The sequence below is a fragment of the Pyrus communis genome, chromosome 12 (assembly GCF_041283825.1).
Source record: "Pyrus communis isolate YQ-2024b chromosome 12, ASM4128382v1, whole genome shotgun sequence".
NCBI classification, from domain to species: domain Eukaryota; kingdom Viridiplantae; phylum Streptophyta; class Magnoliopsida; order Rosales; family Rosaceae; genus Pyrus; species Pyrus communis.
Window position 1 is genome coordinate 7,860,362 of NC_142576.1, and position 22,961 is coordinate 7,883,322.

The following is a 22,961-nucleotide window of genomic DNA, read 5'->3' on the forward strand; positions in this document are numbered from 1 at the left end:
TTCTTGCTTCAAATTCCCCATTGATCATATGCTCTTTTCCTTTTTTTTTTTTTTTTTTTTTTTTTTTTTTTGTGACGTCTGCAAATCAATGGCTGCTTCAGTCTCGGCAGCAACCATCGCGCCGTCAACAAAAGACCGGTAACTATGACTTTTCCACCTTTTTTGCAACAACTCCAATTTTTTGTTTCCTCTGTTTTCGTCGTTTGAACTCATAAATTTGTAATCTTTTTCATTGTTCTCATAGTCTCTTTTTATTTTTTGGTGTTATCATTTAATTAGTAGGAAATAACCTTCGTTTAATATTTTAATCTTATCTCTGTTCACTAAAGCCAATTCCATTTTAGTATCGCTTAAAAACAGTATTTTGATTATGTAAAGTATTGCACAAACTTTTTTACTTCCAGATTTTAGTGCGATGATTTTGAACATGTATCAAACTGTGATTTGCAATTACAAGAAAAATGATTTGCGTAAGTAGGCAAGTAGTGTTCTTTTTTTATTGTTATGGTGTTTTTTAGGCAGTGATGGTATTTTTCCTTTTCTGGGTCTGCATGATTTAATCTAAATACATGGAACTGGACGTCTGTAATTTCACCTAAATTCTGTTTGGATGCTGAGAAGATAAGTGTTCTAGGTGCAGTTGAACTTCAATGCCTCTGCTTTCTTAGGCAACTACAGCTGGAAGAAGTTGAGCTCCAAGATCATCAACGACCCGAAGACCTCTTCAACTGGGAACTTCAAGGTTTCTGCAGAATACGATGAGTCGAAGCAGAACTCCAAAGACAGGTGGGGAGGACTTGCCTTTGACACGTCAGATGACCAGCAGGACATCACCATAGGAAAGGGCATGGTGGACACCCTTTTCCAAGCTCCTATGGACAGTGGGACCCACTGCACTGTCATGAGCTCCTACGATTACATCAGTACTGGTCATCGCCAGTAAGTACAAAGTAGCGCTTTTATGTTTTACGTAACGGGACCATGCTCCATTAAAATGCAGAGTTATAACGTTAGGGCTTAGATATTATAATGTTACGGTGTCAATAGAATGTTTAAACAAGTTTACTAGGATCATAAGCTTCATTAAGTAAAAATCTAAGTATGTTAGAAACTCAGTTTTCAATTTTGTTTCAGACTGGACAACATGATGGATGGCTTCTACATCGCTCCAGCTTTCATGGACAAACTTGTGGTTCACATTACCAAGAACTTTTTGAACCTGACCAACAATAAGGTTTGTTAAATTTTCATCAATTTTAGTACCAATTTTGCGGGTAGTTTATTGACATTTGCTAATTGATTGGGAATTTGAAATATATTGGTACAGGTTCCTCTTATTTTGGGTATCTGGGGAGGCAAAAGTCAAGGAAAATCATTCCAATGTGAACTTGTCTTCTCCAAGATGGGAATCAAGTGAGTATATGTTTCCTTTTCTTGGTTATGAAATTGGGATTTTAGAAGGCAAATTAAAAGAGGAAGTGATTTCCGTAAACTTCTTTTCTTCTTTTACGCAACTTAGTTTATTTTTTATGTTTAGATTTTTTCTTTTTTTAAAGAAACCTCAATGGTATGAGAGAAATTTTATTGAATAAGAAAAACAATACAAAGATCCAAAACGTGTGAGCTGTTAACCTTCAACCTTTGAAGAACATAAATGGAGTTTTCTATGTAATCTAGAGAGAGAGATAAGGAATTAGAGAGAGAGAATTATAGCTGAAATATCCTTTTGTATTCAATGAATCAATCTTACAGTACATAGTACAAGTATATATACATGTGACTTTCCTTACACACTAAGTAATCTCTACTAACTGTTTTAACTACCATAACCACCTTATTCCTTCATCTTTTGACACTTGTCATGATCTGTTAGTTCTTTATCTTTACATCCCCCCTCAATCATATGCTTGGAGGAACCAAGCATAAGATTAGAACAATGATGCTGAAACAAGGGTGCAGACAGTCCCGTTGTTAATATATTTGCAAACAGTTCTTTTGATGACACATGATGCACATGAAGATCTCCTCAAATGACTCATTCCCGCACAAAATGATAGTCTATTTCAATATGTTGCACTCGTGAATGAAAAACAGGATTAGACGATAGGGCAATCGTTGAGATATTATCACAATAAATGACTGGTGCAGTGAAAATTGGAACACACAGATCACATAATAACTGCCTTATCCATGCTAACTCAGCAGTTGCTATTGCCAATGCTCTATATTCTGCCTCTGTGGATGACCTGGAAACAATATGTTGCTTATTCGATTCCTAATAGATAGGACTCGAACCAAAATAGACAATGTGACCAGAAGTAGATCATCGATCATTTGGGTCACTTGCCCAATCTGGATCACTATAGGCCTGTAATTGCAGCTTTCCTGTTTGAAACTGAAGACCATAATGCAAAGTGCCACTGAGATATCTTAAAATGCGCTTGGTAGCTACAACATGGGAGTCCATAGGGTTATGCATAAACTAGCAACATTGATTAACAGAGAAAGCAATATCAGGCCATGTAAATGTCAAGTATTGCAAGGCTCCTACAATGCTTTGATACTGGTGTGGACTGTGATAAAGAGTACCCTCTGATTTAGACAACTTGTGATAAGGCAAACATGGTGTGGCACAAGGTTTTGAATCTTGTAAATCAACCTTTTCTAGCAGATCCTTGATGTACTTAGTTTGTGAAACAAAGAGACCATGATGATGATATGTGATTTGCAACCCCAAGAAGTAGTGTAACTGTCCCAAATCTTTCATGTCAAACTCCTTAGTTAAAGCTGTGATAATTGCATCAATTAACTGAGATGAACTGCCAGTTAAGATAATATCATCCACATATAAAAGAAGAACCACAATACCCTGATGAGTGTGCTACACAAACAATGATGAATCTGCAAGAGAAGCTTTAAATCCCAATCCTGGTAGAAACTTGTAAACTTCTTATTCCAAGCTCGGGGAGCTTGTTTTAAAGCATATAGTGACTTGTGAAGTTTGCAAACATAATTAGAGGGATGATCTGAACTTTCAAAGACCTGTGGTTGAGACATGTACACTTCTTCATGTAGATCTCTGTGAATAAATGCATTCTTCACATCCAATTGTCTCAATGACCAGTTAATGTCAAAATTAACCTAACAGTGGTAGGTTTTACTATAGGACTGAAAGTCTTACTGTAATCCACACCCTCCTCTTAGCTATAGCCTTTTGCAACTATTCGGGCTTTATATCTTGCCACCGAGCCATCAGTATTGGTTTTGATTCGATAGACCCACTTACAACCTACTAGATTTTGGTAGGTGGCAATGGAACTATAGACCAAGTATGCTGAGATTTTAATGCAATGATTTCCTCTTCCATATCAACAATCCATTCTGGTATTTTACTAGCAGACTTAAAAGTGGCAGGTTCTGAAACTTGAACAGAAGACTTAACTGTAGCTGAAAACACCTTCTTCTTAGATATGCCACTCTTGGATCGAGTTTGAATAGGGTGCAAGCTCACTGGAGGTATTGGAAGTACAACTGATAGATTTTTAGGTTGAAAATTTGGATCAACAAAGATCAAAAAGGATTAAGGACTATGTAGTTTCTGCAAGTGAGGAAGAAGGTGATGCATGAGGAGTAGGATATTCCACAGATCCCAAAGTAGTAAAGGGAATGAACATGGAACACTCTGAAGCATTAATGGGAAGATAAGTTGAATACTTTGAGGCATTAGCAGGGATAGAGGGTGAAGACTTTGGAGCTCGAATTGGAATTGGTGAAATGACAGTATTATTAGAATTGACTAATGAAGGATGGACTTGTAGTGATATGAATGGAGTGTGTGGTGATGCATTGTTGGATGTAATGATGAATGAATAAGGAAAGCTTGTCTCATCAAATAAAACATGTCTAGAAACATAGATTTTATTTGTAAGAGGATTGAGACAAAGATATCCTTTATATTAACCTGCATAGCCTATGAATATGCACTGTGAAGTTTTAGGTTGCAACTTACTAGAATTCAACTATTTTAAAAGTGGGAAACAAGCACAACCAAAGACTTTAAGATGAGATATAGAGGGTGGGGTTCCAAACAAGCATTGAAAGGGTGAGGACATTTGTAGTGTTTGACATGCCATTCTATTGATGAGATAAACATAAATGGCATAAGCATGAAACCAAAATTTATGAGGTAAGGATGTTGTTTGAAGGAGAGTAATGGCTGTTTCAATGTGTCAGTGCTTCCTTTCAGCTAGACCGTTTTGTTGGGGAGTATAGGGACATGACTTTTGATGAATTATACCCTTTTGGAGTAAGTATTGTTTGAATTTTTGGATGGAGTATTCACCCCCACTATCACTTTGAAACATTTTCACAGTTGCAGAAAATTGAGTAACCATGAAATTGTAAAAATTGACAAATACACCAAAAACTTCACTTTTATTCATTAATGGGAAAATCCAGGTAAACCTGGTACATTCATCCACAAAATTTACATAGAATTTGTAACCTTCAATGGAAACAATGGATGAAAGACCCCAAACGAAATAGTGAATGATCTCTAATCTTTGGAAATATGTCCTAATATGTGGTACCACAAATTTTATTTTGACTTGACTACCAAGATAACAGGTTTGTTGCTAAAATGATGCATTGTTCTTTTTTGCTTGAGTTGTGAGATGTTGTCGAATGTGAAAGGGTATGGGATGTAAACCTTCTCTACATAGCCCTTGAAGAATGATTCTCCCTATGATCTTGTCCTGGATCCAGAAACAAAATTCATCACAAATGAACCTACATTTGTTATCTTTACATAGTTGATATATGGATAACAAATGCTGTGATAATTGAGGCACATGTAATATGTTCTTTAACTCAAAAGCATACTTAGGGGTATGAAGAGTAGTGGAACCTATATTAGAGATAGGCAACCCTAAGCCACTTGTAGTTGTCACAGTATCAGTGCCAGAACATGGTGCTGCCAGATTGAGATTTGAGAGATCTGAGGTCATATGAGAAGTAGCCCCAATATCAGCAACCCAGAACTGCTCTTATGGTGCAAAAGAGGAAAATGTAGTGTGCATTGCAGAAAGATTGGAAGGTGGTGATCTGCCTTGATAAGTGAAGTTGCCTCGATGATAGTACTAAACTGCAGTGTGTCCATATTTCCAACAGATTTGGCATTGAACTTTAGAGGATGGTGCAGATGTAGAGGAGTGTCTTTGAAAGCAATCTGCAGCAATGTGACCCCTTTTGTTGCATATCTGACATGTAGGTACTTCATAACCATGCTCAGGACAAGTGGAGACATGAGGTTTGGTAGGTTTAAGGATGCTAGTACTAGAATTAGAATAACCTATGGTATACCGGGAATTGGAATAAAAGTTGTTCTTGCCCCTTCCACGTCCTAAAAAACCATTTAAAGTATAACCACCATTGTAGTTTGCTGAGGTACCATTATAGCTAGTATTAGTTGAACCATCATTATAAGGTTGTGACTATGAGGGACCACTTGAAGAGCCTTCTCCTAGCATAAGAGGTTTGCTTTTGCCAGATGTATCTTGTGTAACCATTGCAGTAACAAAAGACTCAGAAACTGAACCGTTTTCAACAGTTGATTCCTCAGCCAATAACTGGGATCGAAATTCCTTTAGAGTGATGACATTCTCCTTGCCCTTTATAACTGTCCTGAATATGAAGATTCAACAATATCAGCGACACTTCCGTATGGAACAACATGAAGAATTTGCCTAAAATCATCTCCGAAAAGAATCGGTTTACGCTCGAACGGCAAATGGTCAAAACCTGGTTTTGACCCTTTAAGAACATCACGAAGGGACTTATCTAGAGTTTCAAAACATGTTTATGATTCATGGGCGCTTCGTCCCAAAGAATGAGAGCAACTTCAGTAATTAGTTTTGCAAGATGAGTCCCTTTTTTAATTTCATAAACCTAACAATCTGAGATGTTGATAGGAATTTTAAATCTAGAGTGAGTAGTTCTTTCACTAGGAAGCAAGAATGAGGCAATTCCAGATGAAGTCTCCACTAAAACAATTTGATTTTGGGATCTAATTCTAGCTATGATGGTGGTTGACAAAAAAGTTTTGCATGTCCCACCATGACCATGCACAAAAAAATAGGCCAGATTTATTGTTATTAATTTCTATGACACTGTCTTAAACATATTTTTGCTCTCTATCTAACTTTTCCCTCAAACTCCTAGACACAAGTCTATCCATCATCAAATTGTTTGGCTGTGGTAGGTGATGCTTCAACAAAAAACTATTTGCAACAGCAAACAATTTTTCTAACTCACGCAAAAGTGAATTTCTAAGTTCATCTTGGTATTTAAAGACATCTTTTAGGTCAAAAGCATTTATCATGTTTTTCAAAATGTCATCACACATCGTCTTCCAATGTGCTTCAAACAAAGCTGATGGATCAGCAACATCACAAAAGAGAACCAATGTGACAAACAATTGCCTCAGTTGAAAGGATGACGCAGTGACAACCGCTTCTAACATAGCGCTATTCCATTCCCTATCATCCCCCAATAAACCAAATGAAGTGCATGCAGCTCGAAATGAGGGTTCAATAACGCCTTTGACGGTCCTCAAATGGTCAAAACTAAAGCTACCTTTTCGGTAATTCAACAGCAACCTCAAGTAATATAATTCACCGGCAGCAGGGTGAACATACGCAACCTTACCTAGAGATTTACCTTTTTTCTATGGGTCCACTGTTTCTCATAATTTTTCCATACATATTTGATAAGAAATTCAACGTAAGATAACTTACATGCATCAAGGTCTTGGACATTGGTTTGAAACCACTGTGTTAACATTGTGCTTTCAAGATTAGGGTGGTTACCAACATAGCTGAGATCATCGGTCTTTTTGAAAAGAACATTTTGGTTAGATGGAAGGTGTATAGACAACTTCTCAACCGATGGTTCTCTAAAATGAATGTGAAACTGTAACAATCTCCAGACTGCTTCGTAAGGGCATAAGTATCTACAGTTTAGATAAGCCACAACCTCATCAAACTCCTCATCCTCAAAAGCAGCTCTAGTCTGATCAACACCTTTAGTTATGTACTTAAAATGATACTTAATGAGTGTTGATTGACAGCATGATTCAATATTTATATGTGCTTGATACTTCATAAATAGCTCATGATTATAAGGGACAACAAATGCATTATCAAGCTTGATTCCATATTTTAGAACAAACAAATTTTCTATATGTCGACGCTTATATGCAACGAAACCCTTAGTAGAAAAAGTGGTTTCACTTACGAAAGATTTAGGAAATTTTTTTTAACACTTGTTTTCTTTCATGCAAGGCGAAATTTGTTTCGCAATAACACATGGACCATAATGCGAAATTGCATCATATGCAGCCTTGTCACATCTTTCATCAGGAATCTCAGCCGAAATGATAAAATCAACATCATGAGGAGAATGACATTTATAATGTTTATTGACCTAGAGAAAGATATGACAATGAGGAATACCTCTTTTTTGGAACACCACCGTGTAAATCACTGTTTTAAAAAAACAATCCAGAAACATCAAAACCATAAACTCTTCAGACTTGCAGTGAGAAGACATAAACAAATAAAGGGGAAAAATTGGTCAACACAGATTCAACTTCGCCAAAAGGTTTTCCTAACTTGAGGTATTTAATCATATGGCCAAGCTTTGCTTTGAAAATTCTAGAAATTAGATATGGCTTGTCTTTAGCTTTACAACTAGGTTTATCACGCAGATCTTCAATAATTTCAGGCCATTTAGCATTGTAAGTGAAAGTGATAAATAAATCAGGATTTCCAAAGTGGCGACATATAGCCATGGCATCCTGATAATTATTTATAATATATCTACACTATCAGTAAACGAAGTTGGTCGGAAAACCCTTTTGCCAATAACAGAACCGCTTGCATTTCTTGTTTTGAGCGCTTTATGAATTCCTTTAAGACCTTTCATTCTAATAGAATCTTCTTTTGCCCTAATGAAATCTAATCTATCTTCTTCAACTGTCGCATATGCATCAACCAAGTATTGTTGAAACAATTTACAGCCTTTCAATTGGGTGTCACTGTGTTTTGGTCTATCTTGAATTTGATAGCCCAAAAATGCTCTCATTGATATCTCCTCCCATTCTTTGGTTTTTTCCCCCTAAAATTGGATTCCAAGGAAGACCTTTCCTATACCCATCTTCACTGTATGGGGAAAGAAGATGATATTAGAGTGCTATGTACTTAGGATGTAACTTTGTGATTCTCTATAGGTCATCGGTCTTATGCTCCCTAACAATATCTCTTTCGGTGTGAAATTAGCGGATGTTCCCAACTATCAAGCCACCTATCCTGTCACATGCCGGCAGATTGTATTGCACCTCACGGTTGCCCTATGCACCGTACAAACGTAGCCGTAAATTACTTGTAGACCTTTCATCAATCCTATCCCTAGCAAGCCTAAAAAGTTGAACGACCTCATTACACTCGTCTAGTATTTTGATGAGACCACCAACAACTTGTTGATTGAGTATTTTATATGCTTCTGATCTGTTGAAACAACCGATACGATTACTGACTTCATTTTGAGTATCATAAATGTACAGCTATGAAAATTTAGGATTGTCGTCTTCTGGAGGCAACAGAGAACCTATCAAATGATACACTTGACCATTAATATTAAAAACATATGGACCTCGACCCTTGTTGATCGACGGATCAACTTTGGTCCTATTGAAGTTAACGTCATCATTGAATTATACGATCTAATATTTGTTTTAGACTGCAAAAAACCTCGAGAATTTATGGGGTTTAACAAATGATCCAAATAAGCGGGGGTGGGTTTAGCGCATTGGAATTGAACTTTTTGACTCACGCAATACGTAGTAAACTGTGAGGTAGAAACAGAAGAAGTATACTTAGTATGCTTCTTTGTCTACTCTGCAAACCAAAATGGAGCACTACAATACTAACATTGGCAATTTCTTAATCCAAAATCAACATATTTTGGATCAATCCCTATAAAAACAAAGATTAATATAAGCATACATCAAACAAATTAATAGAAGTTAATTAACGGAGAAAGATCAAAGTTTGAAATCAACAAGAGAATGCAAAGAAAGTTATATCGAAAGATTGGCATACTTTTTTTTATTTTTTTATTTATTTTTTATTTTTTATGATAGGCGGCCTACCCAGTAATGAGTGAGTTCGCAATAGAATGAACACTTAAAGTATCTCTGGCCAACAGACAATGCACAGTGGCACAGTTAGCAAGAAAAACGGGTACAGAAATTTGATGAGAACTCATCCCATCTGCCAAATGTGAGGTAAAAACACCATTAGTGGAAATATTTTGTTCAAAAATGGATGCAAATATTTGGGGAGGGTTGTTTCCATTGTTTAAAAATAGCAAAGAGCTTGAAGTATTATTGTATTCATCGTTATAAGTGGTGGGAACATCTTACAACACCAAATCACTTAGATTAATAGCCGCAACAGATAGGCAAATCGGCATGCTGAGTTCCAGTGGCCTTCGTAGATACCCTTATTATTCCAGACATAAATCTACAAAAAGGGGAAAAACCACACGGCAGTGGTTTACTCTCTAATAAAAGCAATGCGACAGCGAAACAACTATGTTAACCACATGAAATGAGCAGCAGACCACAACCCATTAAAGCAAGAGGTCTTCAAAACCATGAACACATTGTAAACATAACAGTAAAAACATAACCCTAATCTGTTTAGATTAGAATGAAGAATAGAGACAGTTGATTTGTAGTTGTTTCCTTAGACAACATTGTTTCTCAGTGTAGGACGGAAAAAAGAACGGATAAAGTGAATTATGACTGCCAAAAAAGTGTGATAAAGGTAACTAGCATAAAGATCGAATAACAAAGCTATTGTGATCCAAAAAACATGCATCAACGATCGAACGTGTACACCGAGAAAAGAGTAAACAAAAATAAAAAAGGTGATGGTTCTTTAAAGGGACAGAAATCTAACCGTTGTAGAGACGGAAGCACAGCAGCGTGCGAATGCCACCGAAGAACATTGCAGGACCCCAATGATCAAAACAAAACCTAGAGAAAGAGGAAGACAAAATATAAACACATATAATTAGAGATAAATAAAAAAAGGAACAAACATCGAACAAAAAAAACTAATGCACGCCTCTACGCCATTAATATTGCAAGACATACATGCATAAATTTGACAGAAAGAAACAAATTATTAAGGTTCAATTCACTTTATACCAGCAGACTGTGCAAGATGAAAAGTGCACAGTAAAGAGTCCAACCCGTTAATTTCAAACAATAAATCTTTTTTAACAGTCCAAGTTGGAGTTGTACTTCACACGCTTAATCAACAACAAACATAGAAAACAATTGTCATGCATCATAAAGGATATGCATCAAACGCTTTTAGGCTAGAAAATGATGCATTGCCTGAAACAGAGATGACCAGGATTTAAAACGTTCAAATTTGCTTCTTGGTTGAGTAATGAGATGCAAAAGAAAGACTTTATAAACAATTTTACACCGAGAAACACGAATCATATAAAATCACAACCGATCTAACAATAAGAAAGCATATAACACAAAACAATAACAGCAGGCCAAGACACTTTTGGTTGATCCAAGAACAGCCTAACAAGATTAAATAAATCATCAGAGACTGCAACAATGAGAAAGTCCGAAGATTAAAGTTTGCATTCACTATGTATGATCCCGTAAACGCTGGAAAACATTTTCATTAAATCTGTTCAGGGAAACCTAGAAACCCATGATGCGATTCCATCGCCTAGGATAGCATACATTAGCTTGGAATCCAACCCGAAACTATTATTCGTCCATCACACAGTATCCATTAGATTGGAGACTTTTGTCAACAGGGCTAAATGAACAATCATAATTTAGATTTCATAAGTTAATTTTTTGTGTTTGTTAACTACATTTGACTCGTTAAAACAATTTGAGCAAAACTCAAGGCAAGATAATGGATTTTTGCTCTAGTTTAAAAAATATTAACCTGTGTTATAAGCAATGTAATAAAACATACATAAAATGGTGCGATCTAGTTTCATTCCTTTCCACAAAGCTCTCAGGTTGGACTCTCATCAAACATTAAGTTCGATACAAATTATTAATGATAGAAATACTCAAGCATGTTTGAGTTTAAGCACCACTACTTAAACATGTCAACACATCCATAAGTTGACTAATTCTAATTAGTTTCACAATGCAATTTCTATATACTTACATGAAAAAAAAAACGGACAGAGCAAGTAAAAAAAAATTCTCAGTAAAAGAATTAGGTAATTCTAATCAACAACCACTAATCAAATTGTAAAAGCAACATATAAGTGTTTCTCAGTTCAAACATAAAAGCACCAGAGTTAAAGGTTTTTATATGGATTATGAGAAAAAAACTCATTACAACACCAAAACCTAGAGCTGTAAGAGATTTCTATTTTGTAGAGAAAATGATAATGCCATAAAAACAAAAAAAGAAACACATGAAAGCGCAAGCAAGCCAATTTTTTTATTTCCCACACAATCTGGTAGAAGGTGTGATTTTCCTAAAAATATTTCTAGTTTGTTGAGTGAGCACAGCTATCAACAGCATTTAATAAAGCAGTTCAGGGAGGATGAGATAGTCTACTAGAAAAACCTAACGAAAACACCAACTAACCAAAGCAACTGACCTCCGAACAACGATTTGGAAAATTGAGAACGCAACAAAGAAAGGAAGCAACCAACAAAAAACATAAAATGCCTAACAACATTCGATAAAGAATCAAGAACACGGGGTTAAGTGAGAATCATAGAGATAGCAAGAGAGCTTTGAACAATAACAGAATTGCACAGACAAAAAAAAAAAAAAAAAAAATCCTATTGAACCTTTGGACAATCAAAGGTCACAAAGACAACCAAGAATGAGAAACAAAGCATAAAGCAAAGGAATAATATAAGCTCGACCTATTGGCTCGAAAGCTCTGCATGAAGCCCATGCGACTAATTCTAGCAGCCATAAATGACGAAAGCATCATCGTGGCCGTGGTAATGGGCGGCAAGACCATCCCTGAGCCCAGGGTCCACAGAGCCAAGGCCCATTCAAGGGAGGAAATTTGACCCAGAAGTGCTAACCCCTTGCCCCTAAGGCCCCAAACTTGAAGAACAAGGGAAAAGCTACTGTTCAATTGGCTTCCACTGAATTAGACATGTGCTACAGCTGTGGATCAAAAGATCATTGGTCACGCGTATGTCGAGCTACCCTCGAGGCCATTGCCAAGTATCATTTCCGTAATGAGTCTAACTTTGCCCATGTGGAACATCCTGAAAACGTTACTACATCCATGAAGATATCAGATTTTCAGGAGGCATTTGCTCTTATGGAAGAATAAAGTTTTATTTTCCTAGACATGTTTTTGAGGGAGTTTTTACCCCTAATTGCCGAACCCACTAGGAGTGGTCGAACCCCCCCCCCCCTATTTTTAGGCTTATGGTTTAATTTTTGGACAATTTTTCTAAGTTTTCGGAATAATTTGTTTAGTTTTGGCTTGTTTTGAATTATGGGCAATTATTTTATGGATATTATTTCTCGATTAATTAATTGAATGAATGGAATTATATTTATGGATGTGACCAATTCATTTAATTTATTCCTAGGTATGACTAGTGGGGAAGTTAATTGTTTGGCTGATAGTGCTACCACACACACCATATTGCATGAGCACTATTTTACTAACTTTGTATCTAAAAATGCACATCTGACAACCCTTTTAGGCCTATATAATGTTGTCTAATGGTACTGTCTTAACCATTAAAGAGGCCTTCTATTCTCCATGTTCCAGAAGAACGTTGTTGAGCTTTAAAGATATTCGACATAATCAATATCATGTTGAAACCACTGAAGAGAATGGCTCTGAATTTCTTTGTATCACTTCTTACGAGTATGGCCGGAATCTTATTCACGAGAAGCTGGAATGCTTCCTAAGTGGGTTGTACATTACAACCATTCGCGCATAGAGGCCATGTGGCCAACCCTGTGTCTAGGTTCTAGAACACTTTGCTGCTTTGGCATGATCGTATGGAACATCCTGGACGTGACATGATGCGCCGTATCCTCAAACCGTCACATGGGCATCATTTACCTCCCCACGTTGGATTCCCACCTTGCAAGCTTATTCTTTAGGGAAGTTGAATACTCAACACTTAATTACAATGATCATTCACAACCCTCCTAAGTTTATTCTGAGGATTCAAGGGGATATTTATGGACCTATCCAACCAACATATGGACCATTTAGATATTTTATAAGTGTTAGTTGATGCATCGAGACGTTGGTCACATATCTCTTTATTGTCCACATGCAACGCTGCATTTGCGAAACTCTTAGCATAAATGATGAAGCTTAGGGCTCACCACCTTGATTTTTCGATCAAGTAATTCGATTAGATAACGTTGAAGAGTTTACGTTACAGACTTTTAAGGATTATTGCATGCCTATTGGGATTGATGTTGAACATCATGTACCCCATATGCACACCGAAAACGGCCTGGCAGAAGCTTTCAGAAAGCGCCTTCAATTGATAGCTCAGACTTTGGTTATGTGAACCAAAGTGCTGGTATTTGCGTGGGGCTGTGCAATATTGCATGCAGCTATGTTGGTCCTTTTGAGGCCCATCGCTACCCAACCTTATTCACTGTTACAGTTGGCTACTGGATACGAGCTCAATGTCTCACATTTACGTGTGTTTGGGTGCACAGTCTATGTGCCAATAATGCCACCACTACGTACCAAAATGGATCCTCAAGGAAGAATGGAAATCTATGTCAGTTATGATTCGCCATCAATTATTCGGTACTTAAAGCCCTTGATAGGAGATCTCTTTACTGCACGTTTTGCGGATTGTCAATTCGATGAGACAGTTTTCCCATTGCTAAGGGTAGATAAGAACGTTAACGTTCTTGTAGAACGCAGCGAATTGTCGTGGTATACTCCCCATTATGTCCCATATAGATACCCATACTACTCAATCTGAAACTGAAGTGTGTCATATTCTAGATCTTCAGAGCATTGCTTAAAGCATGCTGAATGCTTTAACCAATCTAGCAAAAGTAACGAGGTCACATATACCCTTTGCAAATGCACCTGCAAGGATTGATATACCTAAAGAACGCCGTAATACGACATTGGAAGGCTGAACCGTCCCCGAAGGTAGGGCAACAACACTTCCCATGCGACATGGTACATTGGTGGCTAGCCAATTATCTGCTCTTACCATGAAGCATGGCAAACCCCCTGGTTCAAAGGATTCATAACCCCAGAAGAGGAAAACAACATAACTAATGACCCTAATTTGAATCCGACCATCGCTTACTCATCTGTTTCAATGCATGAGGTTATTCTAAATTATAGTGATGTCTTAGATGAGACAAACTAACCTCCTGAGAATTTTGAGATTTCGGTCCACTACGCAATATTAGAAGAGGTTTGGAATTGGAAAGAGATGGTCGTCGATGATGCATTTGCACACAATAGCTACTGACATTATGCTTAGCAATGACATTGAACCACGTTTTGTTGATGAATGTCGATGTAGAATGGATTGGTCAAACTGGAAACAAGTAATCCAGGTTGAACTTAATTCGTTTGTGAAACGTAAGGTGTTTAGGCCCATAGCTCCTACTCTACCACATGTGAAGCTCGTGGGCTACAATTGGGTTTTCATGAGGAAGTGTAATGAGAAGAATGAAATAGTGCAATATAAAGCACCCCTCGTAGTGCAAGGTTTTTCTTAACGTCCTGGGATCGATTACGAGAAGACGTATTCCCCCATAATAAACGTCATAATGTTCCGCTACTTTTTTAGTCTGGTAGTTTCTGAAAAAATGAATATGCAGCTTATGGACGTGGTAACCACATATCTCTATGAGGATCTAGATATGGAAATCTACATGAAAGTTCCAGAATGACTACCATTGACTAGTTCAAATAGTTCTAGACCATGGAACACTCTCTCAATTAGATTGAGGAGATCACCCTACAAATTGAAACAATCCGGGAGGATGTGGTGTAACCGTTTGAGTGAATATTTGACAAGTTAGGGTTATGTGAACAATGAACTATGCCCATATGTGTTCATCAAGAAGTCACATTTCAGATTTGCGATCGTTACAGTTTATGTCGATGACATGAACCTCATCAGAACTCCCTTAGAGCTTGAGGAAATTGTCGTTCACTTAAAAAACGGAATTTAAGATGAAAGATCTTAGAATAACTAAATATTGTCTTGGCCTAGAGATCGAGCACTGTTCAGATGGAATCCTAGTATATCAATCGAACTACACCCAAAAGGTGTTGCGACATTTTAATAAGGATAAAGCGAAGCCTTCGGGTACTCCTATGTCGTTCTAACTTTAGATGCTAAATGAGATCCCTTCCATCCCAAAGAGGATGAGGAAGAGATTTTGGAGCCTAAAATTATATACCTAAGTGCAATTGGTGCTTTATTGTACTTGGCTCTATGCATTAGACCAAATATCTCATTCACTGTTAATCTTTTGGCTGGATACAACAACGTGCCTACACACTGACACTGGAACGGTGTTAAAGATATTTTTCGCTACCTCAAGGGTACGACGGATTTGGGCTTGTTCTACACCTATGAATTCTCGAGAGGAGCCGTCACCCTTTTCAATCCTCGGGTTGATTCCTGCCTTGTTGGTTATGCAAATGCTGGTTATCTGTTTGACCCATATAGGGCACGTTCTCAAACAACTACGTCTTTACTGTTGGATACATCCTTTTATCTTGGAGGTTTACCAAGCAAATGCTAGTTGCAACTTCTTCGAACCATGCTGAGATTCTCACCTCGCGTGAGTGCTTTTGGTTGAGAGCAGTCATGGAACATATTCAAAGCACTAATGGTCTTAATTCCATCGTTGACTTTCTAGGATGATCTTTGAAGACAATGCTACATGTATCGAGCAGTTAAAGAAGGGATATATCAAGGTAGACAACACTGAACACATAGCACTGAAGTTCTTTTACTCTCACCAGCAACAACAGCATTAGAACATTGAAGTCAAGCAAATCCGTTCCCAAGACAACCTGGTTAATCTCTTCACCAAGTCATTGCCCAAGTCTACTTGATCTTAATGTACTCTTTCTTTTTCCTACAATTGGGAGCAGTTTTTCCACTGGTTTTTGCTACCGAATGAGGTTTTGATGAGGCACCCATCCTAGGATAACCATACTCCGTTGAGTTCACTACTTTCGTCCCGTATGACGTTGGTTATAGACATGATTCACACTTCTCACTTTTCTCCTTAGTCTATGGGTTTTTACCTGCCTTAGTTTTTACCATAGTGAGGTTTTGTGAGTTTTATTACCAATGCATACTTTCTTTAAATTTAAGACTTGCATTCGCCCGTTGTGCCGATGACTTCATCAACTGTTCTACCTCAATTGCTGAAGACCTGATGTGAAGTTTTGTTTGAGTATTTACACACTCAAAGGGATGTGTTGCAGTCATATTTAAAATAGGAATGTGATTGTGTAAATTCTACTGTATCTAGGGATATCTTGGAATATTTCCTTTAGTAGATATTATCCTATTAGAGTTGTAATCTTATTAGGGTAAGGATTTAACCTATCCTACTACTATAATTAAAGGCACAATGCGTTGAAATATGACGCACCTCACAATTAAATCTCTCTCTTCTCTCTCTTATTGCCGCCAGCCTTCCTTCTCTATTCCCTTAGAATAGTTTAGTTAATTAGGCCTACAACAATTATTATATTATGATATTATTTTTTTTATATTATTATATAAATTAACTTACAATTTAACACGAACACAATACAAATATAAATATAAATAGATAATAATCTAACACAACTTATTACCATTTTTGATAATGTACAAAACTTCAATCCCTTGTTATATTAATTAATTATAACACTTATCACATGGTCACGTTGTAGGGCAAATTTATCCAAAAGATGCATCAGTTTGTTAGAAAATCACATGGTGAAGTCTAATTCTGTCCCATGTACCCTATAGGCTATAGCAGTTAAAAATTGTCGTAATGTGTGTCTCAATACAAACAAATGTGCTGTGAAGCTGACCCACAAACGAAAGCTACAAAAATTGCAGCCTCAGCGATCGTCTTGGCATGTGTGGCTGCATTATATTAGATAATTTGATCAGAGACCAAGTTTATGTTCTTTTAATCCCATTTGAAATTCTTCCAGTACATGTGCCTTTTGACAACATATATCCTATATCAATGTATAAAATATACTCTAATATCTCAAGGGAGTAATTCGTACTTTAGTGCAAATGAGAGAACACAATTGCAAACTGACCCAATCCGCACCTGCCGCTGTACCTCTTGATTAAGATATAAGAGCATTAGACTTTGCACATTATGAATAAAAGAACCCAAATTTACCTAAAAAAGACCAAAAGTTTGCTCTCATTTTTAAAAGGGAATTTTAACGAAAAACCATATTTTTATACTAAAAAGTCAATCATGGTACTATTCATTTTACCCTTTATTTTGTCCTTATCGTTAAAACTCAAAGTTTTCAAATCTTTTTCATTAATTTTTCTTTTTTAAAACGGATATCAGTTTAAGTTCTATACAAGTTTCATCATTATGCCGTGCGCATGACATGAAGTGCAGCTAAATCTATTTTAATTCTTTATCATGCTGCAGCACAGGATTTGTTTATTGCCTTCATACGAAGTTTCTTGATTTGGTTTGGTGCCTAAAGAATGAATTTACCCATTTCAACTGATTTAGTGACTAAATTAATAAGCACATTATTGTTTGTTTAATCCAAAGTTTTGTTCCTAAGTCAAGTTACATTCCTAGCCCAATTTTTTTTTTTTTTTTTTTTAAATAATAAGTGAGATAGTGGGTTTGAACTTTTGCAAATTTGTCGTCCTTGCTTAACTTTTCAATCACCTTTGAAAGCATAATTACTAAATAAATTTCATAGTGGCTAGCATCAAGATAAGTTCCCTTGACGATTAAAGATTAAGATTCCTTCCAACTTGCTATTTAACAATTGTTTTCTTAAATACTGTGGCCTCCTAATGTCAGATTAATACAATCACTACAATAACTGAAAGTTTGGAGATACGAATTTCTAGCAGGACAAGCATACAATATCGTTTTAATCGATACATTCGGTGTTGATATTTTAAAACAATCGTCATGCATTCTTGAAGTTTAATTTCTCTTTTATATTTTTACGAGAGGAAAGTGTATTATGATTGTTGGAACACAAATTGTAGCACTGGTCTAAACGATTGAGATTGAACTTGCAAAATAGGTAGAAGACCTCAGAGTGCTTAGAAGGCACCGATCTGGTGCTAGCCAAGGACCCTCCGACAGTCACGTTAGAATTAGAACTTGTGATTATCAAAGCAGTACGTTTAGTTTGTCGGGTACATAGACATATCTATTCATAGCGTTGATGGGGAGTCCTTTGGGAATTATGAACCCTGGCGTTGGTGTAACTCCAGATTAATGAGGAGATAAGGCGAGAAGATCTCTCCTTACCCGTATAAGGTTCTTGATTACTTGGAGTGCAGACTAAGACTCATTAAGTCTCATTCCCAAACAGTTTGAGAGGTAGAGGTTAATTCAATTTAGATACACCACGATGCTTGTGGCCTAAGTAACCCCGCATATGTAGACCTTATCCTATCTCACACCGGGAGAGATTTTGTAGTGTGATCAGAACACGGGATGATACACCATTTGTCACTATACAAATGGTGGGATATATGTGTTAAAACCATAATAACTTAAAAATAAAATTTCTCACCACTTATAAGTGGTATACCACTTGTGTTCCGATTATAATAAAAAGTTTCTCTCCGGAATGTATCTAGACTCCGAACTTGGCGAGTCCGGTTCGTCAGGCACAGACTGTTTCATTTTGGGCAGTTTTGAGTTTCCCTGACCTTAGTTGCATTTGGATTGCTAGACATGTAATGCAACGTGGTAACATCCTAAAGTCGTGGTCCCAAAATGATCTTAGATTTTAGTGTCACTGTGATTTCCTTCAATTCATAGTTCATTTTATGCTATGTGTACTAACTTCTAATGGATATTAAAATTATTCTGATTCATTTCTCATGCGTTTAATAACACATACATAATAAAAATGTGTGTAAATCCCATACTAAAATTCGTAATTCAATACCTAAAGAACCAAAAATAATTAAACATGCAATTCGAGGAGATTAATTAAAAGATGGAATAGTAATGTCCTCTAGGCCTTCCATCATTTGTCGGAAAATCTCATATAATAATCATACTTCTACAGTAGGCCAAATTTTTTTTAGAGTAATACTAATATATTGAAATCACATTAGTGTAACAATAATGTTATATGTATCAAACTCAAACAACTTAATTCCTATATATAGGTATGACACGTAGTCAAACTACTGTGTAAGACTAAGACAAATTTTGAGTGCTCCGAAGCATACTCTAGAAATTTTAATCTTTAGATCTTGATTTTTATATTTTTAAACAAAAATCTAACAATTAAAATACTGAGTACTCTGAAATGTCCAAGAAAGTCCCAGGCTAAGATGCACCATACCTACCATTGTAAATAAATTCCCAACCTCAACATTAACCTTCTACCAAATCTCATGGGTAAAAACCAAAACCAATCACTCAAGTTTCTACCTTTTTGTTTTTGTAACAAGAGAACAAAAGATTATAACCAAATACAAACGTCACAAAATATGTCCTATTCGATCGCTTCACCACATAAAAGGAAGTCTGAACCTCTTTCTTCTCCATGCTTGAGAGCCTGTCCCCTTTTCCCCGCATCTTCTATAGCTCTCCAAGTATTCGATTCTTGCATAGGCTGCTATCTGTCACTCTCACTTTGTATCAGCCATAACCGATGATCCATGTGCTCAAATAATTAGCGAGTCCTATGTTTTCACTGCCTCTTAGAAGCCACCTCTCTCTTTCCCTTTAGTCCATTCCAATCCCACCAAGCCATCAAACCCTCATTTTATTCACCTAAAACGTTCTACCAATCCCACTCTTATAGTCCAGTCCAATCCAATGACACCATGACCATGACACCAAAACCCTCCTGACCAAATGGCAAATATTCTGAAAATATTCTGTGTTGTTCTTCTTCTCCTCGGAATCTTAGCTTCATCCCCGGCGACTGAGCTCTTCTATCCCGGATTCAAACACGTGGGTTCCAATATAACCTTATCCGGTGCGGCAGAGATCGAAAAAACCGGCATGTTAAAATTAACCAACCGCACCAGCAGGCTGATGGGTCATGCTTTCTACAATTCACCAATTCAGTTCAAGAACTTAACCAACGGCAAAGCCTTCTCCTTTTCGACCTCATTCGTCTTCACCATCATCCCCGAGTATCCAAAACTCGGTGGCCACGGCATGGCCTTCACAATCTCCCCCTCCAAAGACCTCAACTCTCTTCCAAGCCAATACCTCGGTCTCCTCAATCGCACTGAAGTCGGCAACTTCTCCACTCACATCTTCGCAGTCGAGTTCGACACGGTTCAAGATTTTGAGTTCGGTGATATCAACGACAATCATGTTGGAATCGACATCAACAGCTTGAAGTCAAATGCCTCGGCTGCTGCAGCTTACTACAAAGACTCTGTTTCGAAACAGAATCTTAATCTCAAATCTGGGAAACCAATTCTAGCATGGATCGACTACGATTCGGGTCGAAATCTCATGAACGTAACGATTTCGCCATCTTCTTCAAAGCCCAAAATTCCAATTCTTTCTTTCCATGTGGATCTTTCTCCGATTCTTCAAGAATTTATGTACGTTGGGTTTTCGGCTTCGACCGGTCTGCTTGCTAGCTCCCATTACATATCAGGGTGGAGCTTCAAGATCGATGGAGAAACCGGACTTCTTAACTTGGTTTCTCTTCCTTCTCTTCCAAAACCCAAGAAAAATCACACATCTTTAATGATCGGAGTCTTGGTTTCCACCACAGCTCTCGCTCTGTCTGCAATCTCTGTTTCAATTTACATTTTCATGAAGAAACTCAAGAATTCCGATCCGGTAGAGTCATGGGAGCTGGAGCTGGGCCCACATAGATACTCCTACCAAGAATTGAAGCAAGCCACGAATGGGTTCCGTGACAAAGAGCTGCTCGGGCAAGGCGGGTTCGGGCAAGTGTTCAAAGGCACGCTCCCAAACACGAAAACACAAGTCGCAGTTAAGCGAATCTCGAACGATTCAAAGCAGGGCTTGCAGGAATTCGTGTCGGAAATCGCCAGCATTGGGCGGCTCCGCCACAGAAACCTGGTTCAGTTGCTGGGTTGGTGCCGGCGGAGAGGCGACCTTCTTCTAGTTTACGATTTCATGGAAAATGGTAGCCTCGACAATGCCTTGTTCGACCAGCCAAAAACCGTGCTGAGCTGGGAACAGAGGTTTAAGATCATCAAAGGGGTTGCTTCCGCGCTGCATTACTTACACGAAGGATATGAACAAGTTGTGATTCACAGAGATGTGAAGGCCAGCAACGTGCTGCTTGATAGTGAGCTAAATGGAAGATTAGGAGATTTCGGGCTCGCGAGGCTACACGAACACGGATCGGTTTCAAGCACTACGACTAGGGTTGTGGGGACTTTGGGTTATTTAGCGCCAGAGATGCCGCGGACGGGGAAGGCAAGCACTGGCTCGGATGTCTACGCATTTGGCGCGCTTTTGCTGGAGGTGGCTTGCGGGAGAAGGCCAATTGAGCCGAAAGCGGCAGCGGAGGAGCTGGTGTTGGTAGATTGGGTCTGGGAGATGTACGGAGAGGGAAAGTTACTTGAGGTGGTAGATGAAAGGCTGCATGGGGAGTTCTTTGAGGAGGAGGTGGTGATGGTGTTGAAATTAGGGCTGATGTGTTCGAATCATGAGCCGTCGGATCGGCCTAGTATGAGGATGGTGGTTAGGTATTTGGATGGGGAGGTTGAGATTCCGAAGGACTTGAGGGGCCCACGTAGAAGGAAGGGTGGTGATCATGATCACGAAGCAGCGTTTGGTGACATACTCAAGTCTTTTGCTTCGTCGTCTTCGGGCTGGTTTGGTATTGCTGTGCTTTGAAAAAAAGTTGCTTCTGCTGTGCTGTGAGAATAAGCAGCTGTGAAATAAAGCAGCAGAGTGTTTGGTAAACTTTTTTGTAAAAGTACTTTTGAAAAAAAAAAGCAGTATTATAGTGTTTGGTAAACTTTTATGTAAAGCAGATGTGAAAAAAAGCCGGTTTTTCAAAGCTGGGTTTTGTAGCTTCTTGTTTTTGGCTTTTTTTCACCCAAAATTGTAAAAAAAAGCTGAAGCTGAATGTTTACCAAACATAAAACCAGCTCCCAGCTTTTTTTTATACCAGCTTTTTTCAGAATCTTGTGTTCTAATAGGGATATGGATGCTAGTTTCACTTCGATTTATACTTCTCCACTCTGTCGTCAACAAGGGGAAACCAGATAGCCTATATTTTTTTTTTTTTTTTTTTTCTTAATCTTCATTTTATTTTGGTGGAAATTTGTTATATGAAATATTGTTGACGAATGTTTGACAACAAGAAGAAATACGTAAAAAATGTAAATTGCTACCCAACCCAAGTTTCTAAAGAAGTTGCTACTTAAGTAAATGTTAGAATTATTAAAACTAGTATGTATATATGCACAAAGTGTGAAATTTTTCAATTTTGTTTTCAAAATTGAAGGAGAGATGAAGAGAGTGAGAGTGAACGTGAGAGTGGGGAGAGAGGGAGAGAAGTTTGTTTTTTATTTATTTATTTTTTTTTATATTAGAGATAATAAATTATTATTATTATCATTTTTATCATTAATATTAATATTATTATTTTATTTTTATTTTGTTAAGGGGAGGGAAAGAGTTTGAAATTAATAC

General features: G+C 37.5%; 2 protein-coding genes across 2 annotated transcripts; both read left to right on the plus strand.

Annotated features, from left to right (window-relative positions):
• Positions 1-569: 569 nt before the first annotated feature.
• Positions 570-1,417, plus strand: LOC137744316 (ribulose bisphosphate carboxylase/oxygenase activase, chloroplastic-like). The gene is made up of 4 exons (XM_068484155.2): positions 570-585; positions 669-939; positions 1,135-1,234; positions 1,328-1,417. Exons 1-4 carry the CDS (start codon positions 570-572, stop codon positions 1,415-1,417), a joined length of 477 nt encoding a protein of 158 aa, XP_068340256.2.
• Positions 1,418-20,159: 18,742 nt separating this feature from the next.
• LOC137746150 (L-type lectin-domain containing receptor kinase S.4) lies at positions 20,160-22,694 on the plus strand. The gene is made up of 2 exons (XM_088682149.1): positions 20,160-22,131; positions 22,438-22,694. The coding sequence occupies exons 1-2, from the start codon at positions 20,175-20,177 to the stop codon at positions 22,533-22,535; spliced, it is 2,055 nt and encodes a 684-aa protein (XP_088538275.1). The 5' UTR covers positions 20,160-20,174; the 3' UTR covers positions 22,536-22,694.
• The last annotated feature ends 267 nt before the right edge of the window (positions 22,695-22,961 follow it).

Coding starts and splice junctions, on each gene's coding strand:
- LOC137746150 (XM_088682149.1), top strand. CDS start 20,175: ATGGCAAATATTCTGAAAATATTCTGTGTTGTTCTTCTTCTCCTCGGA. Junction 22,132..22,437: donor TTTTGCTTCGTCGTCTTCGG/GCTGGTTTGGTA, acceptor TTTTTATACCAG/CTTTTTTCAGAATCTTGTGT.
- LOC137744316 (XM_068484155.2), top strand. Junction 940..1,134: donor ATCAGTACTGGTCATCGCCA/GTAAGTACAAAG, acceptor ATTTTGTTTCAG/ACTGGACAACATGATGGATG. Junction 1,235..1,327: donor TGAACCTGACCAACAATAAG/GTTTGTTAAATT, acceptor ATATTGGTACAG/GTTCCTCTTATTTTGGGTAT.